The sequence below is a fragment of the Lucilia cuprina genome, chromosome 2, assembly GCF_022045245.1.
Source record: "Lucilia cuprina isolate Lc7/37 chromosome 2, ASM2204524v1, whole genome shotgun sequence".
Taxonomy (NCBI): Eukaryota; Metazoa; Arthropoda; class Insecta; order Diptera; family Calliphoridae; genus Lucilia; species Lucilia cuprina.
Genome location: NC_060950.1, coordinates 71,279,678 through 71,298,735, shown reverse-complemented (window position 1 = coordinate 71,298,735; position 19,058 = coordinate 71,279,678). Strand labels below are relative to the sequence as shown.

Sequence of the window (19,058 nt, the reverse complement as noted above, 5' to 3'; positions counted from 1 at the left end):
TACTGTTTTTGCATATACTTTTTTAATAATGGATTATTAAGCTAAAAGTCGTTGTTAACTAATGTACACTTTAAGGTCATAATAAGGTTTTTTTTTGCATAAGACTGAAAGGCTTTAATTAAGGTTTATTTGGGTCTAACTTAATGTTTGTTGAAAAAAATCTTTAAAATATGAACTTTGAACATCGATAAAATCTGGAACAAATTTGGAAATGTTGGAAAACTTCAAATTTCGTATTTGCGTGAAAATGTGTTTACCAAATTATATCGAAATCGGAGAGAGTCATGTTCAAAATCATGCCCAATTTGTAATGACCCACTCATAGAAAAATAATTATGCTAAAAAGAAGCATGGTGTCAATTTGTATTCCCAAGATTATTCATTACTTTGCATATTTTCCTTGCGTAATACATAAAAATCAATTAAACAAAAATTACTTATACCTAAGGGATTATAATTATGCTAAGAAGAAGCCAAAAGTCAATTTCCATTTCGCTAAAAATTCTCAATATTGTACATTTGTTTCCCTATTTTCCTGAGGTAATAGCTAAATATCAATTAAATAAAAATTACTTATATCTAAAAAATCACAAATCATTACAAGACCTGGTTTTCTCACTAAAAAGGGTCTTTCAAACAAATAATAATTAATTTTAGGTATGTACAATATTCTGTTTTTTTTTCATCATATTAAAGATTCCACTGAGCCTGAATGCAATATAATCAAAAAATTCTGAAATAACTTCAATACCATATAAATATATGTATACAATTTGAGGCATCAATAAATAAATATGAGGTAAAAATAGATTCGTAGAAAATTTTATGGCCAATACGATTAATATGGTAATTTAATTTCCCATCCCAAATAAATCCAAACATTCCAATCGATCAACAAACTCTGCAGTATTTTCTTACACACAAACATCTATTAAATAAATAAAAACATTATAATCTCAGTTTTTGAATAATTAATCAGCAAATGATTCCGGATAACAAAAATGAGAAACAAAGAAGAACATCATGGATAGCGATTAAAAATTGCAACAGTTAATAAAATCATCAAATCATCCGCATATAAAAATTATTTACAATGCTTATTATCAACGTTATATGGCAAATCATTCACACCGTCATATAAAATCCAAAAAGCCCTATTAACATAAAATCCAAAAAGCCCTAATAACATTGAACAAATTAATTATTTTGTTTCAAGGAAATATCGTCAAATTTAAGGCATTTGACAAGGAAACTATAGCCAATTGATATTTTAGCAATTTTTTATTGTATCATTAATAATAATTTACCTGTGAGTATTGTGCCAAAATTTGTTCCCGTATCCTCTTTTCTTCTTCGGTATAATGGCGTTCCTTTACAACAGCCTGAATTTTAGTTGTCTCCAATAATTTGACCAGTTGTTCTTCTACCTTTAAATCTAGCACCTGCTTTGAAGGTTCTTCAATTTTTGTATTGCTCTCAGCCCACTTTTCCAATATGGTCTGAACGACACCTTCTATGTTGTCAGACTAGTCCGAAATATTACATTTCATATTACAAACGTATGCCCATTCAATTTATTATCAAATATTTACCAAAATTTCACTTAAAATACCCTCCAGTGCTTCATGTTTTTCTTCATAAGTTTCATCACCTTCTAAGATTCCCAATATGTAAGAACCAAATACGGATTCATCAGTATTTAGCTCTTGTAGTTTGAGATTCAGCCATGTGGCAAAGTTGCTGGAGACTGCCATTTGATGTTTGTACCAAAAATCTTTCTGTACTCCTTTGTTGCCTACTCAATGAGTTTATAACTTAAATCGGAATCTAATAAGATTCTGTTCGCAAAAATATTCTATCAATTTTCTTTTTTTTTTTTTTTTTTTTTTTTTTTGGGTTTTGATTAGGATGGCGGTGCATCAAGCACTCATATTGCCAGGTTATCACACGTTTGTCCAGAGAAAACCCCACCAACCGACCTATACCTTCATATAGGAAGTTGGAGCATCCGGACTTGATTTCATCAAAAGTATTAATGGTCTCCACCAGTATATATTTGAGTTTAAATGGTCTCCACCAGGTTATATCGTGAGTATTTTATGGTCTCCACCAGTTAAAAACGTTTGAGTATTCTATGGTCTCCACCAATAAAACATAACCTCACTTGAGGTAAAACGAAAGCACGAGGTTAATGTAGACAACATGTAACTTTGAACAGTTACATGAAGTAATACATTACACCAGTGCGAGCGAGACGCTAAACTGTCGAAAGCCAGGCAACAAACACAAGCCTGAACGCGTTTAAGAAATAATCGCGATGACGCGAGAGTTGTTCCCCAACTCAGACCTGAATTGCGACTGCTATCAATTTTCAAAAAGATGTTAAGGAATATTTCTATTTTTGGTATTTTCCGGTATTTTATTATGACATTTCTTATCTTTTCTTTCGTACTTATTTTCGTTTCATGCCATCCAAAATTGTTGCCGGCGTATCACTTTATAAGATTGAACGACGGTTGTTTAATTTATTATTCATCATAGAGTATATTGCTGTTAAATGAGTTGTAAAAGCAATATATGTACATACATATGTATGTATTTCAGTATTGAATTAAAAGTTTAAATTTTTATAATTTCAAAAGTTTTAGATTACGAGTCTATGTAAATTTATTTATTAACAACATTTCATTAGCTTTTTTCAAAATCAAATATTTTTATATTTCAAAATCGAATGGAAGCTGATTTTAGGCAGGGTCGCACTTCCCTCTTTCAGTTTTTTTTCTAATCGTCAACTCATCTCCAAGGATAATTATTTTTTTTGGAAACTCGTTATTACGTTCTTATTTAAAATTAATATGTAATTATATAAAAAGTAGAAAGAAACTCACTTATTTGTTATCGGAAGTTAATATTTACTGATTGGTTCTATTACATTTCATAGATGTTTACGAGTCATTCTGTAGTGTAATAGAGCCAACTTGCGGATTTTTTACACATTAGTAGTGTCATTTCATTATTTGGTAGTGAAAACATGAATTTGACTGCATCGATATTTGTTGACTGCAATGGCAAAAAGTAAAATTGTGACTACAAATTGTGTAAACCATAAACAACAAATATTAAATACCATTTAAGAAATAATTATAAATAATTAATAAACTATATACAAATTTTATTGATTTGAGCATATAGCAATTCTGAGCTCATGTGCCCTCTATCGGCATCTTTATGAACTAATACTGTCAAGATATTTTGGGGAATAAAAAACAAATTTCTCAAGTGCAGAAAATATATTTTTATTAACTACGTACAAGAAAAAAAGTGCAATAAATAAATTTCTGAAATCGGATCAGAAATAATTTTAAAGAACATTTAAATATAGTGAAAATGCAATGAAAATATAAATATTTCTATAAACTATAATTGAAATATTTTCTTCTATAAAGTTCAGAAAAATTTATGGCACTCCAAACGTACCTGCCACAAATACAAAGACAAGAAGTAAGAAAAATCTAAGTGAAAGATTAAAGGATAAAAAAAGTGTTTTCTTTCTAAATAGTTGAAACTTTATTTTGGTGAGAAGGTAAGATTAATTTTACAAATACATAATTTAATTTGTTGGAAGAACTTTTATATAAATTATGGCGTGTCCAATTCTGCCCTGCTGCCATTGTTTGGATTTTTCTTTTGGGGAGGGAATTGTCTTGTGTATAATAAAGGTTTAAAAACATTTTCTGCAATAAACTTCGGACATTTGCATACATATGACAATAGTCGTATGTGTGTCCAAATGTTTCATTTAAATTTAACAAATTTAGAAATAATATTTAATACATATTTCGATAAAGTGGCCTCATTATATCAGCTGTTTACAGCTGTTGCATTCAAAGTTGTATTTTTACCCCAGTGTTGGAAGTTGAAATTAATAAAAACAATCAGAAAGTTCGAAGGCCTGGTAGCACTTTAAACAAATAAGCAGAATTTCCTAGATCGTCAAACATATGTATTTCAAAGGGGAATTCAAACAGAAGTGGCTTTATTTCGCAAATTTCCATTGGTATCATTTTATCCAATTTTTTAACAATACTTTAATGCTAACAGATTTAAATAATCTAATATGATTTTATAATTAGTAATTAAATAGGTACCTATGTTGAATTGTACATATTATATTGCAATTTAATATATGATTAGAATCACATACATATTTCTCTTTTGGCAAAAGACTTCAGTAAAACGGTAACAAGTATTGTTAATAAATTGTAAATCAGAATCTCTAAACTTTAAGTTATGTCAGCATGAAGTAAAGAGCGATGACCATATTTTATGTATATACATTACAGGTTCCAAAAAATATCGATTTTGCTCAGATGACTCTTATTTTGTGTATTAGTGGTTAATGATGATGATGCGGAAATCGATTGAAAAGTGTAAAATTGGTCATTTATTAAAAAATCATCCATTTTTTGCATTGCTTGGTATACGAATTGCATACAGAAATGATGTAAACAATACAGAGTAGACGTTCATATTAATTATTTTTTTTTAACAATAATGAGTTTGTTTTAAATATGCGCTGGTTTAATCACTCAAAAATTCTCGTATTTTGGATTTCGATGAACATAATTATTAAAATAACAAACGTATAGATTTCTAAATATGGTTTTGTCGCAAAGCACACTAAAAGCTTAGGTTCAAAATACATATTCGTTTTATGACTAGGAAAACCAAATACATAAAGCAAATTCTAAAATTTTTATTTATATTATATAAATTCAAACGAATCGATAAATTTTTGACGACTAATCGCTCGAATAAATTAAAGGCCTGCACTAGTAAACAATAATACGACAATTTCCTAAAAAAAATCGTGTGCTTATGATGGTACACACGATATAGGAAGAAAAATATTGTAAAAATTAATAAAAAAACATCCAGTTTTAAAAAATCCGACTAATTTTGAACTATTTGAAAGTGATAATCAAATAATTATTTATCGAATAACCTGAATAGAACAAAAACCCGAATAATTAATTAAAGCGCATAGAATACGTTTTACTAAAAAGAACTACCTATTTTTTGGACTGGTTTTTGGAATCGAATATCCCGAAACCCTTTTTTTGAAAAAGGTTAAAGGATCGAACTCTTGAATCGTCACTAATAATTGCTATGATAATTTATAAAGAAAAATTGCCTTCCATTGATATTTAATTTCTTCCATGATGTAACGTTTTAAAATAACTATATTATTATGCACAATTCAATTTATGTCTTTGTCTAAAAAGATAATGAATGCCATATTAGAAGGGATATACAGTTTTTATAACAACTATTTTAGAACTGAAAATACCAAAAACGATGGTAACAAAATATTTATAAAAGTACTATTTTTTACGAGAGATATGTATATTTTATATCAAAAATTTTAATATACATACATATCTCATATGTATTTTCTTTTTAACAGCCTATTATTTTGCACAACACTGTATGTATAGACAGATTCAATGGTAAAATATAATGTACATATACAAAAGTTTTTTTATTTTAATTTTGAGAAATATAACTCCACTGAGAGAAATAAATTAATTTTTTGGTTATAAGAATTATTAATTTATTGTAAAATAAGCAATCATGATGTTATAAGTAAGGTGAGAAACTTTGGCAAAAATATACAAAAAACAAGTAGGAGTTTTATTATTCGATCTAGATTATGTTTAAAAATATGTTAGGTTAGGTTAATTTTAAAACATTTATAAATATTAAAGATGTTTTTCGGGGGCACTTGTATGGGGGCTATATGAAAAGTGGACTGATATTGTCCATTTTCAATACCAGACAAACCTTACTTATAGGGAATATTTGTGAAAAATTTTACAAATAGACTCCGTTCGGACTTTATCGTGCTTTCAACAGACAGACGGACTGTTACAAACGGAATGCCAAAATCAACATACCCCCATCTTTTTTTGATTTTGGGTATAAAAAAAACCAAACTTGTTATCAAGAGTCTTAATTTTTTCTTCGAAAACACGAATTTCATTATGTTAGAATATAAATTAATAAATTAATTTTAATTTTGTTGTCTAGATTTTAAATTTTTCCTTCGAAAACACAAATTTCATTATTTTAGAATAATCATTAAATTATTGATTTTGACACAACCTGTATACATTTACGATAAAAATCTGCTGCCTTAACTCCGTTTAAACGTTTTTAGTTTTTATCATTGTTTTAATTATTTAAATTTTATAACAAATATAACCCAGCAAAAACTTGCATTCATTGGAATTTTTCAATGATTTTTGATGATATTGAAGATAAGTACTTAAATAAGTCATTACGAAGCAGGAATCCATGGGTATATAATTAACAATTTATTTATCAATATTATTATTTTTTTGGTGTAGGGTATCAATAAAAAGCGTCATTTTAGGAACCTTTTCTCCGTTAATTTATGAGCGTGTACTAAGTGTGACAATTAATTTTGATGATTATCTTTTTAAAAATTAATTCGTTACTATTTATTTGGTTTGCATTAGATTTCAAATGCTACATAAATATGTATTAATTTGCTTGATGAAATCAATTTTATATATTTCTTGCATGTGAACCTTTCATTGGTGATTATTTTCTGCTGATTATTCCAAATTGAACAGTACCTTAAATATAATATCCTATTACAAAAATAACATAAAAAATTTGTTGACAAAAAGTAACAAAATGAAAAAAGTTGTTAATATGACTGGAATGGAAGGGGTATTTCAAATTTAGCTAGCTCAGAATTCGAGGAATTTGTTTAAAAATAGCATTAAGTTACCATTAAGAAACATAATGCAAGATTTTAATAAGTAATACTAGGGAATAAATCAAAACATGCAAATATTAACATAAAATGTATTAATGATTAAAAAAATGAAAAATAATAACATATTTAAACTTATTAGTTAAATTTATTTCTTTTATAATTGTTAAAATTATTTTTTTCTTCTTTGGGGAAATATTTCATTCATTGCCAGTCAACAACCTTTGAGAATCAGCAAAATTTATTTTTTTAATAAAATTTGAATTTGTTTTGAAAAATAATCTTGAAAATTAATACTTAACACAAGTTTGAGTTTTGTTTCGTTTACAAAATAATTTTATTATGGTGTGGGAAAACATTATAAAAATAATAACGTATTTTGATTACTCTGCTTTTAATATGTTATTATGTTACAACATATCGATCTTTAATTTTCAAACATAAATTCAGTTATATAGTGTAGATTAATATAATTCTAATCTGAATATATGAGATATATGATTTTTAAATATATGAAAAAATCTGAATTTATAATACCTTTGTTATAGCACAACAGGCCTAATGTTGGCTTCGGTATATTTCTCTGGATTATTGCTCAATTTTATACTTTTCAATTGATTTCCGGATCCTTGACTACTTGATTTTTCGAAATAAAAAGTAGGTAATAGTTCTTTCTAGACATATAGGAAGATAATGGAAATGTTATGAAAATCGGTGAATCGTTTCGAAATTTGGTACATTGTTATAAATTGGAATAGTTAAGAAAAATTCAAGGTTTCGAATAATGATATTTTGCTATAAATTCTGAATCTTTATAATAATATGTATATAATCATCATTTAATATTTTGTTGTTTTTCATAAACTGAAACAGCTGTTATATATCCTTTTACCTAAAAAAATATTTTAAAGAAATAAAAAATATTTTAAGAAAAAGGTGAAAAGTCGATTTTTTAAGTTTGATCACTTGACACGAAATTGTCCATATATGAACATACAAATCTGCAACAAAGGAATTAGTAAAAAATAGTTGTTAGGTAGTTAAGACAAAGTTGGACACATTCTGGACTAGTCGTTTAAGTGTAATATACTTATATAGATAAATTTAGAAATTTCCTTAGTGTATTTCTTTTTATTCGTCATAGCAGCATCTTGAAGATTTGTAGGTCAAAGAATAATATTTGAAATACTTATCAATGAAACAACAACATACGAATATTTATACATACTTTTGATTACAAAAAGCTCTTCTAATCACCGCGGGATTGTTATTGTATGTGTTCTAACGAAAAAAAACACATATTTTAATAGAATAATACTAACGTTCATATGTACGTATGTATGTATTGTATAGTATGCCATTGTTAAAATAAATAAACAACTGTCAAATCAAAATCTATTTGTTTTTGTTCTCTCCACAATTAACTTTGTATGTATTTGTTTGTCATTGAAAAGCTGTTCCAAACAGTATCCTGAATATCCATCAACCTCCTGTAGCGTTTAGGAAAGTAATTTTAATCGCGTGTCACAATTACATAATGTCGTTGGTCCAATATAAAAGGGACGTGAAGTTACTTTTCTCTGCGCCTATAAGGACTTTAACATGGATTAATCGACTAAGCTATATATAAGGATCTAGAATATATAGATACTTTCGAGTGTTGGAAAATTATATTAATTCAGACATCTAACAATAAATTTTGGATTATAAATTTGGGTTAAAAGGCGCACATTAAAACCAACTATTATCTTTAAAAATCTGTTGAAAATTAATAAATGTTCACATGATTGTGAAAGTTCGTCATGTAAAATTTGACGATTTGAGGTTTGTATTTGCCGTTTTAGGGTTTGGAGAAAAATGGACTTTTTTGTTTTCACTAAAAAAAAAAAACAGGTTATTAGTATTAAATAAAAGTGATCACAGATTTCGCTTGTTTTTGCTGTATCTCTTATAGTTTTCGAGAAAAACGGACTTTTATATTTTCACTCAAAAATACGTTTTTGGTATAAAATAAAAATGGTAACAGATTTCGTTTGTTTTTGCTGTAAATCTTAAAGTTATGACAAAAACGGATTTTATTGTTTGCACTCAAATAACTATAGTGGTCTTTTATGTTTTCACTCTAGAAATACGTGATTTCGCTTCTCTTTTCTTTATCTGTTATAGTTTTCGACAAAAACGGACTTTTATGTTTTCACTTAAAAAATACGTTTTTGGTAGGAAATAAAGGTGATTACAAATTTCTCTTGTTTTTGCTATAATTCTTATAGTTTTCGGGAAAAACGGAGTTAAATGTTTTCATATTTTAAAAACAATAATCTATAGTCGGGCCAGGCCGACTAAATGATACCCTACACTTCCCCACTTACCATCGTATGTGACTCCAAATAATATTTTATTGTCGATCTTGAAAAATAATAATTAAATACCCAAAAATTCTCCCTGGTGAACAGACATAATAAGGAGACGCAGTAGTTAGTATTATGTTCATTTTGTATATTAGAGAGCTTCCCATTAGCCCAAAATTAAAACACATTTTATATTTGTTTTCTTTTCAATACATACGAATATTAAAATCATTTATGTACTTTGTCACTGTAGCACATCCATTAGCTTTAAAAGAGTATGTTTTAATTACTCTCACCTTTGTTTCTAGTTGTTTTTCTATGATTTCTAGTATGAGTGTAAGAAAAGCTTAAGTATTTTGCTTATGTATATTTCTGTACACTATTGTGTACAGTCAGCAAAGAAATATTAATACAATTATAAATTTTATTTTAAATGTATGTTTCTCTGTATATTTTTTGTGTATTTGATTTTTTATGCTTTTTGAAACCTGTCTTGGGTTCGTAATAGAAATGAATGAATGATACATACAAACATATTGTAACCATTTATTTTTATTTAATAATATGTACATTAATAACATTTTAAAGGGCTTCCGAATTTAAGACGTTTTATAGTATTATAATAAAATTCAATAAAACGGTTAGTTAAACTATGCGAAAGACATTATTTAACTGAAATTCCATTCTTAGGTAAACTTAAAGTAAACCTACTCGCAGAGAAAATTGTCCAATTCACAATTTGTGTCGTAAGGTTGTATGTATTTCATAATATTTTTTAGTGTTTTTTATTTCGTTTCAATCAAGAAATATTAATACAATTATTGTCAATTGGGTAAATTGAACATGGTTACAACACGGTTATGGTAAAAATCCAATGTTTTAAAAATATGATTTTATAATGGATTTCGATTGCTTTTTTTCAAACAATTCGATTTCAAACTATGACAAATATTACAAAATTTTATTTGTTTTTTTTTTTGTAAATTTATGAAAAAAAATTTGTATGAAACTTAAATATTACAAAAAATTATTGGGAAAAATCATATCAAAAAAGAAATGATCTGGGCATATGGAGTATATCTACGTAGTTATAGTACATAGATTTAATTTGATTATTATTTTAAAATTAATTTTCTGAGTTTTAAGTTTGTCTTAGAACAATTCATATTGATTTTTATGTTACCTATGAGAATCTTTATTTTTTACTTTTCGGTTGGCTCAAATTTGCCGGCCTAATTTTAAAAGAAGTTGTTGATCACTATTGAGATATTATAGCAGTGATCAGTGCAATGAAATACTAATTACAAAATATACTTTCGCTTTTATAAATCAAAAAAATATATTATGTACCTACATACATAGATATGTATGTATTAAAGTATGTAAGTATACAACAACAAAGAAGGCGTTTACGACTACGATCGAGCGTAGACAAACGTCCACATACATTCGACCAAACTCATTATAAGTCAGGTGTAACAACGAAAGAGTAACAAACAATTCACAAAGAAATATTTTAAACTCATTTGTTTAGTTTCTTTATTTTTCACAATTCTCAACGGTATAAGTGAAAGTGTTTAAGAAATTAAAATTTAAAAATAATTTGATAATGAGTAGAGTACCGACAAGTTAATAAATTCATACAAACAATGAATCAAATTAATCTTGAATTTTTAGTTGATTAAAATAAATTTTATTGATTTATAACGAAATGTATGTTTTAAATTTCATGTTCTCTTTTGTAAGCTTTTCCGTACCTATCGTAATAAGGAAAATAAAAGATAAAACAGCTGTTTTCTGTTTCGGCCCCCAAAGAAATTGTGATTAATTATGGAAACTTATTGAAGAGTGAAACATTTCTTGTTTCGTTATGACTACATTTTTAAAGCTTTTTGTAGATACATACATAGTACATATAAAAATGGGAGAGAATCCCCAGCAGTGTTACCATAAGTCAAGTTTTCTTTTTTTTGTAAATTTTTTTGGATACAAATATATGTTCAGGTTTTAATCTGAAAAACATTTTGTGTAGAAATTTATACAGTTTTATAATACATACATGTGTAAGTATTATTACTCACGAACACTGATTGTTACAAATTATATCCAGGAAACTGAGTTTCTGAACATCTGACGATAATATATTTATGTATTGAATATAAGGGTTATGTTGTTGCCAACATAACCTATATATAATATTTTAAATATATGGCAACACTACTTTAGAGATAATGTGTGAAAATATCTCACCGATTTGTTCTCTTATATTATGTGAGATTTTGTTTTGTACAATTTTACTGAAGAGATAATGGCACATTATTTTTTTTTTTAATTCGACGAAGCTGACAGTCGCTTATTCTTAAATTAAAGTGACCAGCTATGTTAATAGAATGAGTATCTATAAAATACAATACTGTTTTATACTAAAACATATATTTTACAATATAACCATTCAAAATATAGGTCCTCAGTTAAAAATCCTACCAGCGATTAAAAATCCTGACCTCAGTATAATTTGTGAAAAATAAAATACCTCCAATTTTTAATTTTTTTTTAAATTCTACAATTTTGAGCCGATTATAGAAAAAAATAAATTTAAAATTTTTGTAGAGTATTTTTACTCCACAAAATGATTTTAGGTTGGTTGAATAGGCATAATTTTTTCGAAATAGATCTCATAACTAGCTTATACATTACTATAAACAAAATTTTAATTATTTTGTTTAAAGTGGTATTTTCCTATATTACAACGTATGCGTTGTATGTCAGCAGCTGCTACAATAGTCATAACAATGTTGTTGGTATTTTCTATGCAAAAGTTGTATACAACTCTTACGACAATTCAGTGTTGTTAATTGTTTATTTCAGCATATAAATAAAAAATTCAATCGATTTTGGCATAAAAATCGATAAAGTGGTAAAAAATTACAAACAAACAACTGTTTACCAAAACAAAAATAAAATTTTATTAAAAACTGTTTATTTATTAGATTAAAATGTGGAATAATGAATAAAGAATTTTAAATAAAAAGAAATTAATTTGGTTTATTTTGCTCGTATAATTAGTTTAATATATATTTTTTTACTTTTGACATTGATTGTTTTGATTGTTTTTTTATATTGTGAACATAAACTTATGACTTGCTGCAAAAATTTGTTCACAATCACTGTTACTACACTTTAGTAGATACAATATACAACTTGATTGTGACTGTACAAATGTGTTTATGAAAATAAGTCAGTATATAACAGTTCGTGTGCGTCATCATAACATAACAGAGCATCAGATTTTAACAAATTGTTGTTTTGAACAGGCCTTTATTGTTTAATAAAAAGCTTATTTTATTTTTTTAATAATTCTCATGTAATTTTTGGAAGCTTATAAAAATTGTAATAATATTACTAAACTTATCGATATTTTACACAAATTGTATATTATATATTATTATTTATCATATATAATTAAATAATATGGAAATAAAGATTTTTTAAAACGGTCACCTTAATTTTTATGTCACACAGCATGTGTTTTGTCATCAAAAATATTTAGTATTGAGTATGAGGCATTTATATGAAAATTGTTATAAACAATTTTTCAGTTTATTTAGATTTTAAGAATAATAGAATATTAAAAGTATTTTCTCTTTTTCCCGTAACATTTAAATGTAAAGTAACTTAGTACTCATATTTTTGTTAAAGATATTATCGTGTGTTTCATATGATGTTTTATTTATCGACGTATCTACGAGATACATTCGAATATCTAAACATTTTCATGCACATATATATATTTGTATAAAGATGTATATATATGGGGTTTTCTTTTTTTAAAAGCAATTTTTTAACATTTCAGTGTTACGAAGACAATAAATAACGCAATGAAAAATGCCGGTTCATATTGACAATATGTACTTTTAAGTTTATAAATAAGAAGATATCCAGATAGTTTTCAAATGGTTGAAAGTAATAGTATTGCCATATTCGTAAATTATAAACAAGTGAACATTTGAAAAATATCCTTTAAAATAATGAAAATATTAGTTTTGTTTTGTTGCTAACGTTCAAAGGTAATTTCATATAAATTAAAAATGTATAAACGTTAGGACTTAACGTGTAAAATTATGCGAGTTAATTTTGAAAATTAAAAAATTGTTACAAAATATTTAATGATAAATTCTGATATTAATAAGAATATTGCTCTAAATATGTGGATTGTAACCACTATATGTCATAGAGCGATTTTGAGATAAAACATTTAGTTATAATACCATCAAAACATGTGTGTAACATTTGACCAACAATTTCTCTATTAGCACAAACGATATTTTTTGCGACTTTTAATCCTATACTAATTATGCTATGGAGAAATTATGTGCCAATTTTCATATAACTATCTAAAATTCCCTACATTGTTCTCATTTGTTCACCTAATTTTCCTGGGGTAATTTGTTCAATTTTCATTTAACTATCTAAAATTCCCTAGATTGTTCTCATTTGTTCACCTAATTTTCCTGGGTAATTTGTTCCGAAAAATCTTTAATTTGAGAGTAAACTTTTATTTTACATATATGCATGTTTGTGTACAAAATATTAAAATATGTATTGTTAATTCACATATCCAATAAGATTTTAGTAAATAAATTTCTAATAGGAATTTATATTTCTATTTAATATATTTCGTACCAAATTCTATATATTAAATAATATTATATTGTTATATGTACATAATTTAAATTAGAAAATTAAAAGTTTTATCTTAATAACGCTGTAAATATGTAGGTACCTATGTGAAAATGTCAGAAAATGCGTAAAGTCAATTTTGGGTCGTAGAATCTTGTGGTATACTCCGTTTCGAAAAGTTAGAAGATACGCTCTGATCTATTCAGAACATAATTCCAAGTCGATTGGTATACTTAAAGTGTATTAATATGTGTATGCCCTCCCCACTAAAGTGGTACAGGTCTTAAAAACTATATTCAAACATTATAATTTGTTTTAAGTATTCTTCATTTACATTACATTTTCCAACCGATTATTAAATTTTATATAATTTTATGAAAAACAAATTTTCTGTTTTATCCTCATAATAAATAGCATCGTAGTGAATTGTATTGCTATTATGAATTACTAATATAAAAATATCAATCTTTTTATTACAATTACTTAACATTTATCTTAAGTGGCAACTCTGACTATGAGAGAGAGAGAGAAATTATTTATCTATAACTCAATAGAGTATATATAACGCAAATAGAGTGCATTGATAGTATATTTTATAGATATCTGCGTTTAGATCAGAGACGGCAAATTGTACGAGTTGTACCATTATGATTATATTTGTAAAACTGATTCTTCCTTTAACGCGTTTTCGTTTAATAAATATTATAAATAAATTATTTTATGATTGCAAATGTAATTGTTATTATGACATTTTGTAACAAATGAGTCATAAGTTTGGTACCATTTTACAATGTATTAATGTTTGAAATAAAATACAATTTTAACAAAGTAACCATCCCTGACTTCAGTGTGTATGTGTTTTTTCGTGTACATTATTGGATTGAAATATTTAGTTCGAGTGTGTATTTCGTTTGGTACGGATGGGAAGAAGTTGACGTGTCGCGCGTACGCGACTTTTATCATAAAATATTCTATATAATTAAAATAAAGAAAAAATTTGTGGAAAATAATGAGAAAAAAATTATAATTCAGTGAAATATTAACATATTTTTTTGTAGCGCGTATGGAACGTTTATAAATGCTCACTTGATAAAAAATTTTCAATATACTAAAAATAAAGTGTATTTAGCTTTTCTTTTTTGCTAAAACGCAAATTTTTTTAATATCTTTCGGTTTTAGAAACTTTTTTTATCGTTTCGTGATTTCTTTTTGTTTTCTACCTTACGGAATTTTTGAGTGTTTCATTTACCACATCGTTTCGTTACGCCTTTAACTTAAAGGTTATCTTCGTGCATTAAAGCCTCCTCCCACTCTCTGAAAAATTGAGAGAGTGTGAAAGTTACTTGAGAATTTTAAAAAAATATATACAAATATGAAAAATACAGTTTGCGTTAATAAATTTTATTAATAAAATTAAAAAAGCATTTAGTTTATTTATTATAAATTATTAAAATTGTATGGTTTTAGTTCTTATGAAATTACTCGAAAATTTCGTCTTTCTTTCGTTTCCGTTTCGTAACTTTTGTGATTTCTTTATTTTTATGAGTATGAGAGAGAATTAATTTATTTCCTCTCTCAATAAATTTTGTTGTTGTTTTTATATTATTTCCATATGTACATTTTCTTGACGTATTTTTATAAAAATTTCTCAGTTCCAGAAAAAAAACGTATAACAATAAAGTTTATTTCGCAGATTTTGATGACTCGTTAAAATATTTTTAATTAAAAATATATACATATAAAAAAAATACTAAAGTTAAAATTAATTTTACAAATATTAGTGAAAATAAATAAGTTGATATAAATATTAATCTATAAAAAATTATATATTTACAAAATAAAATAAAGTTTAGCAAAATATTTATAAAGTGTAACAAATTGTTAAAATTTAATGAAAAATATTTTCATAAATATAAATCTTTTAAAATATTTATAAAAAATCTTTAATTATAATGTTTATCTAAAAAGTGTCGAAAACACAAATTAAATATATACCTATATAAATAAATAAAATATTACAACGGTTTCATATTTATACAAAGTCGCCTAAATATTCTCAACAAATTAAAATATATAAATTTGTTCACATTTATTACAATTTGTTTTCCAAATAAAAAGTGTATTCATATTTACAAAACAAAATAAAGCAAAACATATAAAATAATTTATAAATCCCTACGAGAAAACGTTACTTAAAGTACTTTTCTTAAATACACCCATACACCCAAAAATGTACACACATCTTCCATTGGAGAAACAATAATGGAAAATTTATAATTCAAATTGGATTATTTTACTGTCATTCCCCAATCCAAACAGCAGTACAAGCAACAATTTAATGCTGGATTCTTTTTTGCAACAAATTTTGTGGAATATTTAACGAGGTACTTATTAAAGTGATAGACATGCATATGTATGTACACATATCTACATACATACACACATCATTATGTTTTAAATTTTATTATTTTATATTTTTAATGCATTTTATTAAGAAGGGCCTGTATCTTGTGCCGTTTTAAAGATCTTCGTTAGAATGTCACTGGGAAAACTGCACTTGTTAATTACATATTTATTGTTTAGGCAAATTAATACCTAGTCGAGTCGAATGAATAATTTGCCACAAATGTAGTTCAACAATTTTAAAAGTAAGAGATAGAGAGACAATTTGTGAGAGAGTATGTTTGAATTAGAGTTAGAGAGTGGCCATTTTAATTATGTGTATGTGTTTAAATCTGTTCGCAAATAGATATTCGTATGTACTCGTATTTACACATTCATGTACATATGTATGTATGTATGTATATGTATCTACGTAAATTCGAAATTGTTGAAAAAAATGAAATAATAAAAAACAAACAAACAATTTGACTGTCTGCTAAAATATGTTCGTCAATTGTTTGTTTGCTTGTTTAGAGAGTGATTAGTAGTTGTCCGTAAAATGCCCAGCCAGATGTTTTAGTTAAGTAAAAATTTATTGTACATATGTAACTATTACATAGAAATACATAGTACATATGTACTCATATACATATGTATGATTTTGTATCAACAATAATTTTACAATGTAAATGAATTATCAGATTTAATAGTTATCTATCTTAATGTTCCATCTTAAAAGAGAATAAAGTAAAAATGGTAATAACATATAATAAGCTTTGTTATCGTTGTTTTGTCTTTGTTTTGAAATTCCGTTTTGCTTATAAAAATTCTTTTCTTACGAATTATGAATTACGTAATGTTGTTAAAGATAATAGGTACCTATAATGTTGATGTTTACTGATGTCTAAACTACATAATTTGTAGTCATTATTGTTGAGGTAGATTTTTTAATGAAAACTTTTCAGGAAGAACAAAAAAATCGAATACTTGTGCAGTTTTTGTACAAACTGCAACTTTTCTTATACTAACATATGAATTGATATCTGCAAGTACATTCACTTGCATACATATGAATGCATTTACATATAGACCCTTTTCAAAATATAGCCAAAATGTTATGGTCTTATTGTTGACCGTTTGTGAGTGGAACTGTTTTCGAACGACTTTCCATGTTTAATTCAAAATTATACTCAGCTTCAAAAAAGTTCTTTTTTTCTTTATGATGATTCCCATCGTTTTTTATTTCTTATGTATAGGTACCTATTTAGTAGCAATAAAAGCTGTAAAATTGCATTTTGCATAAGACAAACTTTTTTATAAACCATAATCATGTCGTATTAATATTTGTAACAAAATAAAACATCTTGTGAAATATTTATTTTATTAAATTTGTTTAACAAAATATTTTAAATTCAAATATTGACTGCAATATTATTTATTTGTTAAAATTTTATTGCTTCCAAATTGCTTTCGAACACGACAATTAATTAAGATTTCATTGAATAGACCTGTTTACGAAATTTTGTGCCATTTATTTATAAGAGCAGTTTTTATAGCCTTTTCCATTTATTGCAGTTTTCTGTACATAATTTTATATGAAAAGCTAAACATTTTTAAACGCGAAACACTTTGTTATCAATACGTGAATTAACCAATTTTGATTTAATGTCCTGTTAGTTTTTATATGTACATATAGACCTATAATTAAGCCATTCGCATTTTTTTAAACACATGTTTTACGAATATCGCCGCCTAAAATGCAAATGTACTTAAAATAACTTTAAAACGTTTTACAGATAAGAAAAATAATTTGTTCTTAAAACTTTAGAAACATGGTCTAAAAATAAAATGTTTAATAATTGTTTAACACTTAAAATCATAAAATACTAAAAATGTAATGGAATATTTAATGCCATATTTAATCGTACAAGATTTTTTTGATTATTGATCCTTCTCATAGTTAAAAGAACTACTTTAATAGAGTTTCGTTTCCGTTCAAATACCCAATAAATGATATTTTAATATTATTTGGTACCTAGGAAAACATATTTCAAATAACAAAATTTGACACATTTCTAGTTTTTCATACTATAAAGTGGATTGATTGGTCTAATGAACTCCAAAGTGTGTCAGATTTAAAATTGAATGCTTTACTGAATAAAAAATTATACATTATATGATTATACTCTTTTGGATAAACTATACAAAAATATGTACTAACAAATCGACGCTAAAGTTCTTAAATTGGTCTAAAATGTGTAAATATCTTATACGAGGCACCATAGAAACAAGCCACTGCATATTTTAGTTTCCCTGTTTATCACATTGTCTATTGTATTGGAATTTATCACGACTTGGAAATCACTAATTTGTTGTTAATTTCATGGTTGTAAAGTTGGTGTCTTGGCAATAGAGTTACAAACAATTAAAAAGACATTTCAGGTGACGATGTTTTAGTTTTAATTTTTTGGTGATTTAAAAGGTTTTAGACGTTTTATTAAAAGTTGGGTGTTTGGTAATTTTACCAAACTCTATACCCGACTTCGAATGTTTGGTCAGGACCTACTACTTATTATGATCACTTGATATATCTTATTTAGAAGATTTGACATGTTTTAGTTTAAAATTTATTTTAAAAGTTGCGTTCACTTGATATATCTTATTTAACAGATTTGACAAAGAAAGCTCCTTTCTATGATACTAAAATTGTACATTATACTTGTAAGAAATGTGGAAATGGACCTTTGTATCCTATGATAAAAAAAATTGCCAAACTGTATCTTAGAATTAAGAACATTATTATAATTAAGAACACATACATATGAATATTTATTAATTATTCA

At 26.0% G+C, this 19,058-nt stretch overlaps 2 protein-coding genes across 4 annotated transcripts in view; one reads left to right on the top strand and one right to left on the bottom strand.

Annotated features, from left to right (window-relative positions):
• The window catches only part of LOC111679162 (coiled-coil domain-containing protein 43), a 3,870-nt gene extending 1,358 nt beyond the window's left edge, over positions 1 to 2,512 (bottom strand). The window contains exons 1-3 of the mRNA XM_046952820.1: positions 2,370 to 2,512; positions 1,593 to 1,863; positions 1,308 to 1,526 (exon numbers count right to left, since the gene is read on the bottom strand). Of these exons, the coding sequence (XP_046808776.1) occupies positions 1,308 to 1,526; positions 1,593 to 1,754 (381 nt within the window). The 5' untranslated portion in view covers positions 1,755 to 1,863; positions 2,370 to 2,512. The remainder of the gene's footprint in view (positions 1 to 1,307; positions 1,527 to 1,592; positions 1,864 to 2,369) is intronic.
• Positions 2,513 to 3,053: 541 nt separating this feature from the next.
• LOC111679235 (serine-rich adhesin for platelets) overlaps positions 3,054 to 19,058 on the top strand; it is a 57,962-nt gene continuing 41,957 nt past the window's right edge. The window contains exon 1 of one of the 3 annotated variants that reach the window (XM_046952789.1): positions 3,054 to 3,583. The gene's annotated coding sequence lies outside the window, so the exon portion shown is untranslated. Of the gene's footprint in view, positions 3,584 to 15,821; positions 16,218 to 19,058 lie in introns of those variants that run through there. The other 2 variants (XM_046952787.1, XM_023440774.2) reach the window with 2 other exon arrangements.